Here is an 18,865-nt window from a genome sequence, read left to right as displayed (position 1 = left end):
CACAGCGTTACATAGAACTAAGTTGAACACTGTTTGCAGAAGCCAAAGAAAGGCCTGCTAGTGCCTTTGACAAACTTTGGACCTTTTGTACCAAGTCTCATGTCGTTTCCTTCCCATAGAAATACGTTAACAGGCATTAATTGTACTAACTGTCCCTTTTGCAGCAGTGTTGCATTTCCACCCATCATTTTTTTCTGGGACTGGTATTGGATTAAGCTTGGCCTAGAGATGCCTGGGTCACCCAATGGAGTCCTTTCAGCTGCTGGTAGATCACCTTACCTGGATCTTCACCAACACACCACAGATCACTTGAGTCAGATGGGTTGGTGGGCAGAGCGTTTGGCCAATTGGTTTTATCTGGATAAATTATTGGAGGGAACAGGAGATTTTTAATCTGATAATTCAACAGTGCTTAAGAAAACGTTTTTTATTAATTTATAGCAAAAATGCTAACAACCTTGTTTAAATTTTTGCTAATGTTTTTATTTGAGAGATTAAAAAACCCAAACAACAAAACTCCCAACATTAAGAAAAAGAAGCAGAAGAGCTACCGATGAGAAATGGTCTGGGTTTGCCACTCAACAGTGGCACCAGTCTGCACACAAGCCAGCTGCAGGCAGAGATGCGGCAGAGACCAACATGGTACTCGAAGACCGAATGCTATACAAGAAACAACAAGCCCAAGAATCAGAAGTAAAAGGCCATAAAACCCCAACAACGCCCCATCCGAGTCTTACTTCCAACGAGAGACATAGGCAAAACTAATGTTTTAGGCTCATCCCGCATGACAGATGGAAACTGCGCTTAAGTTTGTGGCACAGCAAAGGCTGCGGAGGAAGTTGGCAGAATGGCCATGCTTTGCCACCGAGCACTGGGCTGAGTGTGTGACGTTTTGGCTTCGCCAGCCCGCTGAGTTACTATGGAGTCCTCAGTTCAGTGGATGACGTTTTAAGGCAGGGGGGTAGCTGTGGGAAAAAAGAGGACCACAACTTGCTTTTTAAGTACTAAGAGGAAGCTAGAAGTCCAACAAGAATTATGGCCTCTTCAGTACTCCACAGCTACAGGTACAGCAACATTGAATATATCATGTACATAACATTACTTATAGACTCTACATGTAAAACGTTAACCGATTGATCATGGAAATCTGGTAACAAGCAACATTGCCATATAAATTCACACTTCAAAAAAAGGCTAAGTGTGGAACGTTCCTTTGCAAGAGGATTTTCAGTCAATGTTTTGTATAGAAAATACTAAAACAACGATGATAATTTGTTCTCTGAATCTCAATTCATTATTGGGTTAGTTTTCAGGAACGGAAAAAGGTTCTCTTTAGAAAATGTATGAATATTCAGAATATGAATTTACAATCTAAGTATTAAATAATTAAAAAAAAAGTTTCAACTGTCAGGAAGTCATACTTGGTCACAATATTTTAAAGCAATAACAGCAATACAAGTCAGAAAATCTTTTCCTGCAACACTTGTAAAAGTATTCACGTTAAATGCAACAGAACTATTAAAGAATATACTGGTCGTAGAACAGAGAAAAGAAAGACTAGCTATGCATTCAATCATCTTCCTTGCAGTTGAACTCCAGCTGTTTAAAAACATATTGACTTCATAATTTGGAAAATGATGTCCCACAGGTAACTGGTCTGCATACTCCTATGAAATATGATGCCCCAAATGGCATGACACCCCTTCTTGAAAAGTTTTAATCTCATCTCCACCATTGTCTCCACAGGTTAAACAAAAGAACAACTATCCAAATGTAAAATGCTCTTTGGTTTTTTTTTTTTTTTAATTACTAAATTAAGAAAGTTAAACAGTTTTAAAATGTAAACTTGCAAATAAACCATAACAAAATGTAATTAAGACTTTAAAATTTGCAACTCAGTATTAAAAACTCAATAGAAATAGAAAGGAATTTTTTTTTTTTTTGGTTAAACGTAAGTAATTCAAGGCTGGTACAGACAACTGAAAAGGTAATACTTTGTTCTGTGCATCCCCCATGAAATGTAAAGAAGTGCATAGTAATTCCACTGGAGAACTTGCAGACACAGAGAAAGTAATTTCATTAGCAGTACAGGAGACATTTAACACACTTATTTTACAATGGAAAAATGTTACACATAAAACAGAAAAGTCCTAGTTGCATGACCAACAGTTTAGCAGGTGGACATGGCTAAAATGCTATGATTTTAAGACCATCTGAATGTGGTTACACTGTTTAATAAATCTTTTCGAAACATTTCAGTATACATGTTTTGATACAAGAAGTCCTTGCAGTTTCAATTTTCCAGTTCAAACGGTGATGGTGTAGTTTTCTTGCTTTAAATAGGTTTGTTTTAATTTCAAGAACAAATCATCACACACTTGTCAAACATTGGAAACATTACTGTAAATACAGCACATGATTCCTGAAAGAGCAAAGTTACAACCATCTACAGGTACATAATCATAAACAAAAAGTGCAATCCAATTTAAAAAAATCATGCTTGGCAAAAGCCAAAAATTAGATCACTGGCTTTCAGAATCCCACCAGTGTTTTCAGGTCTGCAGTAAAATTATCGCTTTCTGGGTACTGCTGCAGCAGGAGTCATTCCATTCCAAATGAGTTTCCCCTGCAATAGCACCCATATACTGTATGTACAGGTATGTATATATATTATATATATTTTATATATAAAAAAGCAAAAAACCAAACACCTGTCCTGATTTTTTTTTTTTATTTTATTTGTTAAAACATGAAAAAAAATGTTTTAGACAAAGAGGCCACTTCTGGAAAATAATACTTTTAGTTGAATCAGGAGAAGACTAGTTAAAATCACATAGGTTTTGCGTTTTAAAAAAAGGAAAGCACTAGGATCAGTTATTGGCACTGAGTTACTATTTACAATGAACAGAGGTTTTGCAGTTTACATAACATCAATACAATGCAGTTTCGGAGTCTTTCGTTAAGAAAAAACAAGTGTTTTTCTCCTTTTCACCCAGGACATTCAGAGTATTAGGACAAGTGGTCATAGGCAAGGGCTGCGGAAGTTCCCAGCTCCAGCCCCTCCTGTGCACGGCGGTGCTGGAAGATGCTGCACTCTGGAGAAGCCGATCACGGAGTTGGAAGCTGAAGGGCAAGGTGGGGCAGGGCTGAGAAACACCTGGTAATTCGTGACAGTGTCTGGAGACCAGGGATTTACAGGTTGTCACCGGGCTGGTACTGGGGTTCTGTTGCGGTGAAGTAGTCTTCAAGGAAACCCTGCAAATATTCGAAAGTTGGACGCTCCTCTGGGTCTTTTTTCCAGCAGTGGATCATAAGCTCGTGCAAGGAGATGGGACAGTCCTGAGGACACGGCATCCGATAACCACGCTCTACTTGCTCCAAGACTTCACGGTTATTCATGCCTGTAAAGGGCAGACAAATCCATTCTCTTAAATTACAGGAAAATCAACCTGAGTATAACTATATCTACAACACATATGGCTTTCTTGGTCATACTAATTTATTTTGGATCAGAGAAGGGGAATAAAACCACCCCGATGTCCTTTTTCAGCTCTTCCTTGACTGCAAGGTAACCTGGAATATTTTCTTTCTTAGCAGAGGGTTATAGGATCCAATGATGAGTAAAACGCTGCTCCCATGTTTACCCTCTTGGCTTACAATGGGCAGGATTTGGCACGTTCCTTCCCCAAAAACAGTAACTGTGAAGTATATTTTGTGAAGTGGTTAAAGAAAATAACAAATACTATTCCAAAATCTAGAAATTAAGATGAATTTTGGAAACCCTCACACTGAGTATGGGCCTTTCTTCAAGTGCTGTGTGAGGTCAAGCTGCAGAGAAAAACACTGCTACTTTGGGCTACCAGCGATGTTTAAAAACTCAATTTGTGCTGGTTAGTATTCTTTCTACTGTATTCTACTGTTGCATCCCAACCCGGAAGAGAACAAAGTTGCTCAGAAGACAAGTCAATCACCAAGAAAAACATCTCCACTGCAGAACCACAGCTCTCTCTCACAAAAGCTAAAAAGTTCTATTAGTCACGCTTGCCTCTAAGAGTCAAGCCAGGCCCTTTGCTACCTTGTCTTTCCTATGCAACCTCTTCAACCCTTGATTCCTCTGCTGAAGTGTTTTTCACTGTATGTTAATTGTAGTCACCCTCAACTTCAGTTTAAGTAGCTCTTCCACTAACCCTTTGGCTTTTGAACAGTACCAGGAGTAAGACTAGCACCGCAGGCATGCAGAAGTATTTCAGAGAAAGCATGCCCATTGACTGCAAGCTTTGTGGCTTGCCAGTTGGCAAGCCCTGACCCAGTCCTCTGCTGAAAAACATCTGCAGGCTTCAGTCCCTTGTCCTAGTGGGTCCTGCCAAGCAGCTCTGCAACAGAACTAGGAGGGACACTTGAGTTCCTCCACGACAGAATCTAGAAACTGGCACTTTGATGTTGTTCTTTCCATCAGCCTTTCCTCCCCCTGGCTTCCATGGCACCATCCTTCCCTGGATCTCCTCCACTCTGTTCTTTCAGGGTGTCCTCTTGAAGAATTTTCTAGTCCGACCTTCAGGACCCAGGGGATTGTCTTTTTTCCCTCTACTCTTCATTTTTTGTAAACTTATTTGTGAGAAATAATTCAACCACCTTCTTCAATACAGATTCATTTGTCTACTCCACACCTTGACTAGAGGGAAGGATATCCTTACACTGCATGGCACTCAGGCTGGAAACTTCACTGTATCCTTGGATTTGCTTCTCATTCTGCGTTCTCATGTCCTGGCTGTGTTTAATTCTTAAAGATGCTTTAAAAGAAGCATCTGCAAAATGCAGCCTTTTCTGACCATCCACATCTAGATTCTCATCTCAAGCTAGGATAACAAAACACCTTTTCCTCTTATCTGGACAGGGTAATTTCCTCCTGCTAATATCCATTTGCAATGTCTCTGCAAAGATCATCTTCCCAGCCTGCTGTTGTAACCACCCCTCGCATGGTCTTGCCACTTGCTCCTTGTTGCCTACTACGTGAAATACAAGTTGTTTGTTTTCACTTTTGAAGCCTCTCACGGGCAGCCTCGTTAGCTTTTAGGCTTTCATTTGGCCACGTCCTGGTCAGTCCGTGGTTCTGGTCGGCCTGCTGCAGCACCTTCCATTTTCAGACATGCACTGATGTGCGGTTTTTTATGCTGCCTGTTGGGCATGGAGGAACCTGCCCAGAAAACTGCCTCGTCCTCCTACACACCCTTCCCTTTAGCAGGGAAAACTTCAAAGAGAAAGGTTAGATTTAGTATTTTCTAACCTGCAGACCAACACTTTAGCACTGGTTTCTTGTGTCTGATTTATCACCTGCATCCACCCGCTGATAGATGTTTATGAGTAGAAGCAAACACTTTGTGTGGCACCTGAAGTGGTCCGTGGTTAGGACTCCACAGAGTGATGAAAATAGAGTAATAACGGCCCTCTGCAGACATCAGGCTCTGCATAGAGGGAAGGTTCTCCTGTATTATTGACTCCAAACCGATGTTGTTAGGGCACACAGGCTCACAACAAACTAGAAAAGCTTGCCATGCACTGAACAAACGTTTGGGTGTTCCTCATTATCCAGCAAGAACGTTTTCAAACATATTCCACTTTTTTATTATATTACAAAAAAAAAGCTAGTGGTCTGTTAGTCATCACCAACCCAAAGGCAGCATCACCCCAAAGCTTCTGGCCTTGTTGTTTTCAAGATGCTACAAGAAAAAAATGGCCATTTTGTTCACATTGTGTTCTCAATATTAGGTTTTTTAATTTGTGTTTTAAACAAAAATCTGCGCTGTTTTCTCATATCCTTGTCTTTGAATCTGCTGAATTACCTCATGTTTTGGGGTAAGAACTTCTGCTGCACTTCGCTTCCTTTACATATTTAAGGCTACAAAAATAAGTGTTACCAGTAACACATCTATTGTATATACCTAAAACACAAACTGCATTCTTAGTTTTTATTTTGGCAGTATACCTCTAGTACAACATGGGTGGAAGCAACAGCAGCAGAAAAGCTCCTTCCCAACTGATTTGTTATTCAAAGATATCAAATGTTTGGTATTTTTATCTAGTGCATTACTCAGTGCTGCAAAGCACACTCTGAAACTTGATAAGGAACTGTATGCTGGAAGAAAAACCCTGAGGAGAGAAAGGGGGGAGGAAAAACATAAACAGCTCTTCACTTCCCTTTGTTAAAAAAAAAATTAGAAAAAAGAACATAAAAGAGACATTGCTGTCTGAAATCATAGTCATTTTTTGTCCCTGGAAAGTCAGTCAAGCCAGGTTTTCTCATCACAGTATAATCTACGAAAACGCCCTTCTTTTCCTGTCTTCTTTCCCCTCCCTCCCAATAAAACCCAGATACAAAACTAAACCAAGTAATCCTCATGTTCCGTACTGGAATTCATACAGCCAGAAAGGGCTGCAGCACCTAGGAGCTGCCAAATAAATTATGCTGGTTTTGACATGTGCTGCTAATTTAAAAAAAGAGTTTCAAACACATTTTTTTAAAAAAAATCTATTGGATTATTTGTCAGACTTATAAAAATAGCAGTGTTTTGGGAATACTTTTTACCTCTTAAAAGGTCTACTTATGTTTACAAACCTATTATCTAGATTCAGTTATCTTATCCTACAAGTTGTAGTGTTTCTCTTTTGATAGCAGGAGCCTGTTGTATCTGCACTTCTAACACCACAGAGAGAATATTTGAGCAGTCTGTGCCACTCCTCTCTCCTAATGAATACCCGAGAGTTTCAACTCTTTTAGTAAATAATAAATGAAATTCTGCTTACAGTACGCTTCTAGACACCTTAAAAGTTTATCCTAAAATCCTTAAATCTGTGGAATAAACCACTCAGCAATATTCTTCTGTAAACTTCAGCTATTTCACCTGCTTGAAAATCAGTTTGTGCTCATGATGTTTCTAGAACTACTGTTTGGACCAAGAAGGAAATATCCAATTTCCACAAGATGGCTTTTCCATTAGCTTTTTATTCCCTGAGAAGAGTAAAAATGAAATAACCTCCCAGCTTTATTAGTGAAACCTCCAATAGTCTTCGGATGCCACAGGATATGGCCACTTTAATGCTCAATACAATAAAAATCTACTGCCCATATGGCCTGGGGACAGAAACGCAATGCTGATTGACTTTTCCTAGAAAAGCTGCAGCAGGAAGAGTTACTGTGACATAAAAGAGGATGTAAAGTTTCCAGTTGTGGGTAAAGAAAACACTGGAAAGTGCTTTGGAGTGCTCTGAGGACCTTGATTAGATAGAGCACAGCAGATGTGCAAATAGCACAGATCTGGGCAACACTGCTCTTCCAGAAGACAGGACACATTGCTGTAACCAGGCAGCATCCCCATGCTTAAAGCTAACAGGCTGTAGAGATTACTCTGGGCAACATGAAGTCCAGTGAGGACAGTGACAGTTTTAAGCCACTTTTTTCTTGCTTTCTTCTGTCGGACTGAGACCTATACTCCTTCAAGACCCACTGCATGATTTCAGACCAAAGATCAAACTAATACAGACACAAATGCTTAACGTAGGACTCTTAAAGCAACAGCTCAGCTGCTGTGCATCCCCAGAAATGCTGTATTTCAGATTCTCCAAGAACCCAGAGCTGTGCCTCTGCTCATGTTCAAAGGTTCCTCAGACATGGACTTGTTTGCCCTCCTCTAGTACATTTGAGAAGGTAACACTGTGCAGTCCTCCAGAGGGGCTGGATCACATTGGCACCCAGAGCAAAAGAGAGAGATACAATGGAGACAGGTTGATTTTGGGGATTTGTTTAACTTGATCTAGAAGCAGAATTTATAACTTCCATGGAGATCCCCACAGAAAAGCCAGAGGCGAGGGCACAGGGATGGGATATGGGACTCAGACAGGCAGATTATTCCATACGAAGGCACAATAGTGCACTGAAGGGAACAGGAAAGCTGCTTCTAAAGGAAGACAACCTTTGAAGCATAATGCTCTTCTTGCTGAGCACAATATGAACCTAGTTATTTCTGTGCAAAATTAGTAACAAGTTTTAAAAATCTCAAGTCATGCCACTTTGTTTATAAATTAAGGCCTGAAAACCTTCAACAACTCCTCATCCTCAAAGCTAGGCTGCCAATATCCATAGCACTAATAAATTAGTTCTCACAGCAGTCCACTATGTCCATTGACAGAAGAACAGGCTTGGTTGAAGGATGAAGACACCTGTGAAAAAGTCAGTCTTGCTTGTGAGAGCTATAGGGTCTGGGGCAAGACTTGATTATGAACTCTAGCCTGATCTTCATCTCTGCTAGCAAAATCTTTATGGTTTACATGTCCCATGGAGCATTAGGATGGGAACTGGTTGAAAACTGGTAGACAATGAATGCCAAGTCCTGTTCCACACAGTCTCTTCCTCTCCTTATATACTGCCTGTCTTCTCCTTTGGTCCTCCTCGTGCTTCTCCCTCCTTCTACACAAGCTAAAACAATGCCTGGTTCTCCAAGGCATGAGCTACAGTGCCCTGTGGGCAGGACTGGGGTGTGTGCTATAAATAACCTCTCCAGGCAGTAAGATCTTGTCAAGCAAGAGAGCAATCCCTTTCTCTGAGGGCCTCTCCCCACTCCCCCCAGCCTACTACAAGCTGTAAGCAAGAATATCAGGACAACATGCCCACAACTATTTCAGAAACCAGGTATTCCAGCAGAGTAACAGCTCCATGACCCTCTTTGTTTCAAGGCTGACCTTTTCCAGAGCTTGCAAATCCAAATGCCTTGGGTGTGGACGTGGTTGGTGGTGCCTACAAACTGTATTCTCTCACCTATAAGTTGTCCACTTGGGTAAGGAAGGCTGAGTTTTGCCTCTCAGGGTGGTGGAACTCCCATCTTTTCCTCCTTGCACAAGCCATACTGCGATGGCAGGAAAAGCCCTGTGGGTGCACCCGAACCCTACTTGCTTCTCCAGAGAGGAACCTGAATTCATGAAGCTTTATCTTTCCAAGAAGTCCTTCCTCTCCTCAGCATGAAGCAGGAGATGGATGATTCTTTCCATGTCAGGAGAAAATAGAGTCTTTTTTGAGGAGCTCAGGAGGTCTTTGTCATCTAGGGAAGTCTGAGTCCTCTTTACAACCCACATGCAAAGACGGACCCTTCTGAGAAGGCCCCAGTTCCCCTCCACCATTGCCTCAGCCTATGAAAGCTTCCCTAGTTAGGGTCTGGGGAATGAGATCAAATTGAAATCTCTAAAAGATTTTGGAAATTCAGATTTAAAATAGAGGTTGCCCTTAAGTAAAACTGACCAAGAAGCGAGTGATGGTGATCATGAGGATGATTACGGCCTCCTGACTAAACAGGGTGGGAGTCCCAGGGGGGAAGAAGGGCCCTGGTGTAGAACTTGGGCAGTGTGTAACCAAGGAAGTATGTGACCATCCAGAAAATTGCTGTCTCTGTGATGTGTAACACATAAAAAGTTGCTTCCAGCTACTTGAAGATTTCCTAGCACGGGTGGGGGAGAGCAAGCTGGAAGGACATTCAGTGTGTGAGGGCTCTGTGCAGCGAGGGATGAAGGGGGAGGACGGTGCTGAAAGCGGAGAGATGCTTTGGAGTTGTCTTTGATGTGCTCAAACTGCCACATAATAAAACTGTCCACATGTTCAGGACACAGACCATGCCTGAGATTTCTGTCACGGGTCCTACAAGAAGTTATATATTACAAGCACTTAAATACACATCCAGTGGCCTCTTTCTCCTTGGGAAATGCAGACATCCTCTGCTGCCAATGGCCAACGCTGTGTTCACTTACAAACACGTGAGCTAACACAGGGCTTAGATGGTCACTTTTTGCCCAGAATAGTATTTTTCCTGCCTGTGTGAGTGTGTCTGTGAGAAGGCTAGTCACTAAGCATCTCTGCCTCCCAGTGTGGAGCTCAGGGAAAAAAATTCACCTTAACTCTGCCCTTGCTGGTGAGAGTCCCTGAGCACCCACTCTGCTGGTGGTGACTAGGAATTTCCCCTTCCTGTAGCCCAGTGAGGAGCATTTCCCACCCCCTGGGAGGAACTCCGTATCAGCTAAGTCTTACACATCTTCTTTCTGTCTTCAACCTTTGCACACCATGCCATGCCTGCATTTAACCCCCAATAAACCCACGGAAATCACGGCTCTCCCACGCCACTGCCAGTAATCCTCGTGGCAAGAAGAGCTTTGTGCCTGTGGCAGATGCAGCCCCACTCTGTGTGGTGGCAACACCCACTTTTCTTTAACCACATGGGGAAGTGCTGGGCAGAGGGACTCATCCATTCCTCAGAAACTCGTCATCTCACTTTCTGCTACCTCATTCTGTTGTCACTGTCACATCTTTACCAAGCTGCTCCCTGTTAATCGTGCCAAAATTCACTGCTGATCACGAGAAGCCTTCCGGTCCCTGTATTCTCTTCCCCAAAATCAGCTACTGGCTGCTAGGAACTAGCAAAATTGAAATTCCTGGTAAAAGTCTGAGAGTTTAGTTTTGCTGACCTCAGTCTTCTGAAGTGGTGGGAGATACCACAGGATAAACTGAGCTCCACCTTGGTGGTTCTCCTGCACAATTTGATGTATAGATCTGACTGCTTGATTACGGCACAGACTGGAAAACTGAAACTGCTTTAGGGCACTTTCCATTAAACCAGCTGCAGTGCACACAGTCATGTTGGCGAGTGTTTAGAGACATTAAAAAAAAATAAATAGAAGAATACAGATGTGGCTAGGTACCCTGTTATCGGTATCTATGCTGATAAGAAAATGAAGGGATTAAATTCTTTTCCATCTAAGGCACTGCTTTCACCTCACCCTGTTCCTCTTCACCTGAATGCCTACAATCTTCAAGGGGGGCAACAGAATGAAAAGCTCTTTCTGCATAGGCAGATCTAATCACCCCTCCTACAAATCTTAATCCGTTGGATACTTGGCAGGGTTTCAACAAAGAGCCATGGGGCCTCCAGTTCCCCCAGGCAGAGAACCTGGCCCCGCTGTGACCCTGCCGTCAGCTCTGGCCTGCACATTACAGAATTATTTTCTTTCCTTCCCATCCAACTTGAAAGAAGGGTTTGAAATTTAAGAGTTTACAAAAAAGAGATTCGGTAATACCAGACATTCAGACAGCCATCAAACCTTGTAGGGAACCAGACTGACAGAATAAATGACATAATGCCACTCTGGGAGTTTAGCTGTTGGTATCTTACAGTGAAGGTGGTACTGTGGACAGCTATTTGCTCCACAGTATAGGAATTTTACATTGCTTTCATTATTTGGCTAGAAAACATATTAATTCAACTGAGAACAATTAAAAATGAACACTAGAAATGAATATGTTGGATTTTCTGTCCTCTTGTCACTTTTATCATGACCATCACACAGCGGCTTTCAGTCAGGATCATTTTCAAGCACACACAGAACTTAGCATGGCACCCATCCTCCTTTGAGCCCAGTGAAAATAAATACACATTCCAATTTAGGCACGTGGCTTTTTCCCACTCCCTTCCCCAGGTGACTGTTTCCTTACCTGGGTACGGCACTCTCCCTTTCGTTACCAGCTCTGTCAGTAGGATGCCAAAAGACCACACATCTGACTTTATTGTGAACCTTCCATACAGTGCTGCTTCTGGCGCCGTCCATTTAATGGGAAACTTTGCACCTAATGAAAGAATAAATGAGACAATCAGAACAGAGACAGAATCAAAGTACCAGTTTGCAGGTGATGGTTGCGTTTGCACCACGTGCAGGAGGACAGAACTGCAGGCCAGTGTTAACAAACAGCTCCGTGGACCATGGTCAGAGAGGACAGGCGGGTGGAACACGTAGGGCAAAAGGAAAGGCTTAGCAGGGAAGGAGTAAGTTTGTCCCACATCCCAAGAGAAGGCTAAGACATTTTAATTCAGGTTTGAAGTTTCTTAAAAGAAAAAAAAAAAAGAGTTTCAAAAACCAATAAGCCCAATATAATAGAAATTCTTTCTCTCAAAATGTTTTAAATTAACACTTCCCTGTGATACTTGCGAGTCAAACACAGTTAGTGCATGTGAATAGACGTGAGATTTATTAGAAGTGTACCTCCCGGTTTCCCTGCTCAAGCTGAGCAAAATGCAAAACAAACAAACATGGTAAAAACATAAATTGGAAACAAACCTAATATTTCATTAGAAACATGCAAGGACTTAAAAATAATACTGCCGTTCGAGTTGCTTGGAGTGCAGTGATGTCAAGGCACGACTTTGGCCTGTGATTTATAACTTGACAGTGTACTTTAAGCTCCTGGCACTGAAAAGCCTGTAGTGCCTTAAATACGTGCAGTTCTAATGTGCTCATCCATCACCAGAGCTTGCAGGAGCCAGTTGTGGTAAGGATGGTAAGATAACGAGCCTTTAAACACTGATTTATTTGCTTTTCCAATCATTTACTGTTTTCTTAGGGAAAATATTTTCAGTATGACTTTAAAGAAAAGTCTTGTGGTAATAATTAACTCATAGTATGTACAAAAAAATATGCAGACATTTCCCTGGTGCCTTGTATTAACATTCAGGCAAAAGAGTTGCATTGCTTATTGCTGATCCCTAGTGAAAAACACTCTTGAATTTGGAAACAGACTGACTCTGACTTCTCACCACCTTCTCATAAAAGTTCCCTTAGCTTTCAGGAGGAGTGTGGAAAATGTAACAACGTGGACAAATCACTCTCAGGGAGTGAAGTTATGGCACTGTTTATAGTTCCCCGCTGGCTGCATTCTCCCCATCACACACAGCGCTTGATGCCCCGTATCTTCTGCTTTACGCCCCGATCTGACTTGACTCAGAGTACAGAGTAAACATGGTAACTCTCATCTCCTTACTTAGTAAAACATCAGGTGTATGGAAATTTTTCCTTCTCTACATTTAAGTGATCCTAAGAGAGAATATTACTCAGAAACAAATACTTTTTTTTTTCCCCCTAGGGAAATCTGCAGTTACTTAAGTACATCATGCTAGAGTAAAGATACAAGAGAAAGTTTCAGATCCATAGTACCTGAAGTCAGGAACTTAAGTCTCGTTAAGCATCGACACGTGAGCGGTTAGATTTGCAAAGGTGCCAGAGGATTTTTGGATGTCTCTTCACTTTCAAAATAGTCTGCCTCTTCTGTATTTTCATTAGTTAATATGCAAGGCAGGAGCTAAAATTTGGGTGCTTGGCTTTTGTCTCAGTTTCTCTAATTTACACTACTTCGTGGGAGCAGTCTTAGTTTACAAGACTCAAAATCTATTTCATCTTCTCTTAAAATTCTCTTTGGCCACGATGTCCAAGATCTCTGCAGCAGCAGCCGCCTGCCATCACTTGAGCCTCTGTCCTGGAAGCTGGCCCTGCTCCAGCAGAACTAGCAGCCACGTGGGGTTGGCAACCAGCTCCCCCCTGCCACCAGCAGTTCCTGGGGATATCCACCCCTTCCCGATCCCTGGAAAAACTCCAGGCTGTGTCTACCTGGTGGTCGGGTTCCCTAGGCCTACAGTGCATGGCTTTAGATGGGTTTATGCAACCATGCCATGAACATGAGGGCTAATGTCCCTCTGCTCTCTCCTACGTGCAGCTGAGATAGTACACAAACTCCGTGCCAGCTGAACGAGTAGCTCCAGGCTGGCCAGTAGCCTGAAGGCCTGGATGCTGGCCGGTGGTATGTGAGATAGCCAAGCACGAGGGTTTGCTCATTCGCTTGTTGCACACATTTTATTCAACGGTTTTTAATTTTTTTTTAAATCAGCTGTGTTCTCCAGAGAAGCTGAGCCAAACCTGGTCTAATTCCCTTATGTTCCATTCTCAGATCCAATGGTAGCAACCACCCACAACTCATCTTTAGAGGAAAGAAATCTCTTCAGCCTCCTTTGTGGCCAACTCCCCTGGTATTTTTGCCTCCCTCATCTGCTGCTGGTGTGGCAATGGGAGCTGAGTATGTGGAGTGTCCAGGGACCATGGGAAGATGAGAAGCCAGCTAAGTAGGTGAGAGGAGGGGACAATTCCAACACATCCCTATTCCTGAGAGCTAGAGCAGCACAAACACCATTGGACTGTGATGGACACTGCTGGAGAAGACATATGGTCTGTGCTGTGGGTTTTCCAATGACAGGATAGCTACTCATTACATTTCTATGTTGCCCCCGCTGCGGGTGATTCTCTGGCTAAAACAACTAATACCAAAATCCCGTGCTCTCCATTTTGTGCAGTATTTGCTGAACATTGGTTTGAAGTGATAAATGAGGAGGAGGGAAAGGCAGGGTTGGCAGAGAGGTTGCCCTCAGAGACCTGCCTCATGGTTTGCTGCCCCTGCAATGCATGCTGGAGGGCAGATGGTCCATGAGAGCCTGGAGCCCAGTATGGCAGAGCCATCAGTAAGTGCAAAGCAGAGTCCAGGGAGGAGGTACCAGCCTGGCCACCTGCAGAGCTGCAGGTACAATGCACATGTGTACATATGTATGTGTGTGTGTCTAATAGGACCCCCCAAGGTGCTGCCTCCCTTCTAACGTCTGGCACTGGAGACACAGGTGGTGCACTTCTATGAAAACACAAAAATCCCCAAACGTGTTGAGCGCTGCCCCAAAGCCTCCCGATTACCACAGCTGTACAGGTGCTCACACAGGCCCGACGCTGTGCGTGGCTCCTGACCTGCACAGTCTCCGCACTCACTCTCAACCCAACACACCAATTAAAAAACCCACCCCCTCCCTCTGCCCAGGTCTCAGCAGCTTATTAAACAAGCTGGGTTTGTGCTGCAAACAAATTACAGCATCACAACATCAGATAAAATGCGTATTACTGACAAGCATGTTAATAAATCTGATAAGCCAAATTACCCCAGCTGACAAGGCAGCCTATCTCCTACTTTGAAGGCAGATTTTACATCAGTGGGGGGGTGGGAATTTGGCTCTTTTTTTTTTTTTTGCTGGAACCCCTTTCATTACACACTAGCGGGGCAGTAACTCCACACGTACAAACCCACCGTGCGCTGCATTCATTAGGTCAGGGTAGCCTGCCTTTGCCCCAAAGTGAGGTATTAATTTGCAGATTTAATCTCTGTCCTTTTTTGAAACATTTCAGCCTGGGGAAAGCCTTTTTTGGGTTTCTGTAGTGCTTGCAAGCACACCGAGCCAAAGCTGCTGGTACAATTTACGGTTAGGGCAGCTGGCCCTGCCTCCTACCTCTGAGGATTTCTGGGAGGCTCAACCCTGTTCTTGGGACCTCTGCCCAGCTCTGCCCAGGCATTCACACAGGTTATCTCCCAGGAGGATTTCCTTGGGAAAAATCAATCCGTGGCCCTGCTTTAATTCTTCGTCGGCTATCAGCGGGTCGCGTGATGAGAACGAGCGGAGGGGGCTGGGATAATTGAGTGACCTTGACGTACAACTCTCAGCATGGTTTCTTCTGAGGCGAGCGAAAATCCCTCAGAGCTTTGTTTTTTCAAATCTAAATCTCGATGAAGCAGAAACCTCTGAAATTCATGCCCCAGAGCCACCACCAGCTTGATAATGATCCTGTTTCCAGCGTTGCTACAAAGCTTGCTGTCTCTTGTACCTTAAAAACCAAACGCAACACAGCGCCCCAAGCTCTCAGAGCCAAAGCCCAGGGGAACTCTCGGGTTAGCCACCACAGAACGTAGTACAGCAGCGAATTGCTCCTGGGGCTGGAAAGGGAAAGCCACAAAAGGTAAAAGCGAAGTGCTGAAGCAAGCATGTAACAGGAAACGAGTCAGCCCTGGTAGGCCATGATGAGTGCCGTGTGGGAGGGACCACACAATTACATTTTTTTTGTGCTGTGAGAACGAACATGAAACTACAAGCCCGGCAGAACGCTAGCGATCAGAGGCAGGCTCCGCAGGCTGACCCTTCCCCGGGAAGCAGGGGATGAGGGGCGGAACTGAGGATCTAAACACCCCTCTCACCCTCTGCCTGCACGCCCCCCTTCCCCTTGCCCTTCCTCTTGACCTGGCCACGCTCCTTCTAGCAGAGCAGATGGCATCTCTGTGGGAGTGTTATGAGCGATCCCCCTCTGGGACCCCAGGGGCTGGCTGTTGAGAAGCAAGAGTCCTTCCTCCTACCCGCTCCACGGCTTGCCTGGGGAACGGCAGGCAAAGAGCAAGAACAAAGCCCTGGACGTTCCAGCCCTCGGTACAGCCAGTCGTGAACAAGAGAGATCTGATTAACTGGGAGCCAAGTCTCTGCAAAAGGACTGGAGAGAGCCTGGAAGGGGAAAAAAAATTCCCACTCATTTCTAGGAAATCAAAATAAGAAGCATCACTTGTTTTTAAGCAGGGCAGGAAGGAGATTTCTAAGTGTTAGGGAGGCAAAAATGATCTGAGAGTTTACAAACACGTACTAGAGCTCCCAAAATAGCTCTGACTTGTCTGGAAGGCATCAGAAAGATCCTTATTGTTTCATGTGTGCTTGGAGCGGCATTGCTGCAAGTGCTGCCAGTGCATGCAGTAGAAACAAGGCCTGGAAAATAACTGTGCTTTTTTTATTAAGGCAATTTTAAATTTGTATCAGCTGCTACTGCTTAGAATAGTAACAACTCTTCCCCAGCAACTCTGTGGAGCACTCTCCGCAAAAATGCCATGTGCTTGGCCAAAACTCCACGTAGCTGTGGAGCAGATCACTGCAAGGAGAGCAGAACTGCACGGGAAATCCTGTGTTGGAGGCGATGGGAAATTTAGCTCTGTCCTGTAGGATACCAGAGGCTTTAAGGCTCGCCTTACAGGACACAAGCATCATCATGGATGGAAGGAAACAAGACTGAATGTCTGACGCTGGTGCAGGGGGGAAAGATGTTGCAACAGCAGGAGCCAAAAGAAGCAAGCCCCGATGGTGCAAGCTGCAATACAGTTGGCCAGTGTAGCCTTTAAAATGGGCGTCACTTTAACAGGCCTGTTTTTCCCCTTTGATTACTCACTTCCTCTAAAAGCAAGAGGAGCCAAATGCTCATTACAAGCCAAGAACTTTTTTTTTTTGGTATTATTTAATGGCAGTGTATGGCTGCTAGTCACACACTTTAAATCATTAGTGGCGTGACCATCTCTTTCCTTCCTGACAATTGCTGAGAAACGGCAGTGCAGACGACAAACCGCTTTTTATTTACCTCTCATAAATCAGGAGCAGTCAGGCCTCCTTTGTTCAAATCAAAAAGAAAATAAACCAGTCAGTAAAACGTTACCACCGGGCTGAGTAATACCCATACAGGTTCAGGAATCCTGCACTCTAGCCCGCTGGGGCTCAAAGCATCCCCATCTGTTTCCTTTCAAAATATTTAATCGGAGACAAAAGTGACAGTGGGGGAAGGGAGCAGGAGATCAAGCAAGGCTGGAGAAAACCATCCCTGCCCCACACCAGCAGTAGGCTCTGTACTAACACGCTTAAGCCAAGAGAAGCACGGCTGCTGAGGACAGAGTGACCAAAGGCTTTAATCTTCAGATTTTGTAAGGCAAAACATTTCCTTTCTCCCATAGGAGCTGCCAGTCTGGAGCGCTCCCCGGCCCCCTCCCCTCTGCTGGCCAGGCTCTCCTCCCGTGTCAAAATTCCCACTGAAGCAGTAGTCAGCTAGATAAACACAGCAGTCCCCAGATGCATCCCCTCGGAGGCTGAAGTAATAGGTCATGGGAAACAAGCAGAGCCAACCATTTCCTTCTGATACTGTGGTCTCCACCAAGCAACGCTCAAATCTGAAGTTTAACTAAACAAACCAGGGCTGAATCCCACTTGAAGAAAAATTCCAGTGGCGCATTAGAAACCATGTTTCTTCCTCAATAAATTAAAGGTCCCAGGCTCACCCTGGCTGCCCAGTTGGCTTAGAAGCCAGGTTAATTTTAATGAAATGTAAATTGAGGGTGTGCTGCTTGGTCAAAAATGCACTCTTCCCTAGAACAAGCTACCACTTAAGAAGGGGTCAAAAAAAAGTTAGTAAAAGTAGGAAAACCTTTCTACAATATGCCTGTGATTACAGCTCTTTGGGTCTCTCTTTTTAGGAATTCTATAGCTCTGAAGGACTTAAGCCTGACACCCTGAGGTCAGGGGAAGGAAATATTGTCTGTTGCCCTGAAGTACAGGAAGGATGGGTGACTTCTCCATACTTGCACCATGAAATGAAGACAGGCAAATGCAATTCAGATCTCCCAATGCAGGTTAAAAGCCAAAATCCTTCTCTCTTCCCAGCCACTTTTTCCACAATACAAGTGATTTCTGTCATGGAAGAAGGCAGGACATAAGCACAACTACACTCCCTCTCCCTGCCAGTCCCGGCGTTATGCTTTTCTCAGCTCAAAGTTTTCCCACCCCAAATCCAATAATTTTGATTGCCTAAAAAATTATTTAAGCTGCTCCTCAACATCAATCAGTCAGGTTTTCACAGCTTTCTAACGTGTGAAGAGGGCAAAACTATTTTGAGAGATTTAAACCAGGAAGCAAACAGGTCATCAGAGGATTTCCTAGGGCTCAGGAGCCTAAAGACATCTGGCCAGAAGTAGGTCACATATTTGTCTATTAAACCAAATAATTAGTCATGTCAAACTATATGTTGAGTGGTTTCCGAAGGGAACAGAAGACATGGCAATAAACCAGACAGAAACAGAGATAATATAGAGCACTGTTTCAAAGCCATTTTGCAGACTGGATCTGGCTGCTTTGTTCAAGGAAAACTTGTCTTGTTTTACACAGGGGAAGGGCAAGCAGGCAGCTTTCTGTCTACCAGAGCCTGCAGACATTCTTCTGACTCTGGAGAGAATGACACCAGGCTATTTTTCCTAGCAACGAGCAATTCCCCACCCTCAGGCTGAAATCAATAGAGGTTAGCTCTCTGCGTTAGCACCTACCACAGGTTCTTCAAGGCCCCCCCCCCCCCC

The 18,865-nt window shown here is 43.8% G+C and overlaps 1 protein-coding gene across 5 annotated transcripts in view; it reads right to left on the bottom strand.

The window, feature by feature from the left end:
* Positions 1–461: 461 nt before the first annotated feature.
* FYN (FYN proto-oncogene, Src family tyrosine kinase) overlaps positions 462–18,865 on the bottom strand; it is a 78,136-nt gene continuing 59,732 nt past the window's right edge. For all 5 annotated transcript variants that reach the window (XM_014964650.1, XM_014964653.1, XM_014964654.1 and 2 more), the window contains 2 exons: positions 11,525–11,656; positions 462–3,401 (listed from right to left, as the gene is read on the bottom strand). In XM_014964650.1, the coding sequence (XP_014820136.1) occupies positions 3,193–3,401; positions 11,525–11,656 (341 nt within the window). In that variant the 3' untranslated portion in view covers positions 462–3,192. The remainder of the gene's footprint in view (positions 3,402–11,524; positions 11,657–18,865) is intronic.

The sequence above is a fragment of the Calidris pugnax genome, unplaced genomic scaffold (genome assembly GCF_001431845.1).
Source record: "Calidris pugnax isolate Ruff unplaced genomic scaffold, ASM143184v1 scaffold219, whole genome shotgun sequence".
NCBI lineage: Eukaryota > Metazoa > Chordata > Aves > Charadriiformes > Scolopacidae > Calidris > Calidris pugnax.
This window is presented reverse-complemented; position numbering and strand designations above follow the sequence as displayed.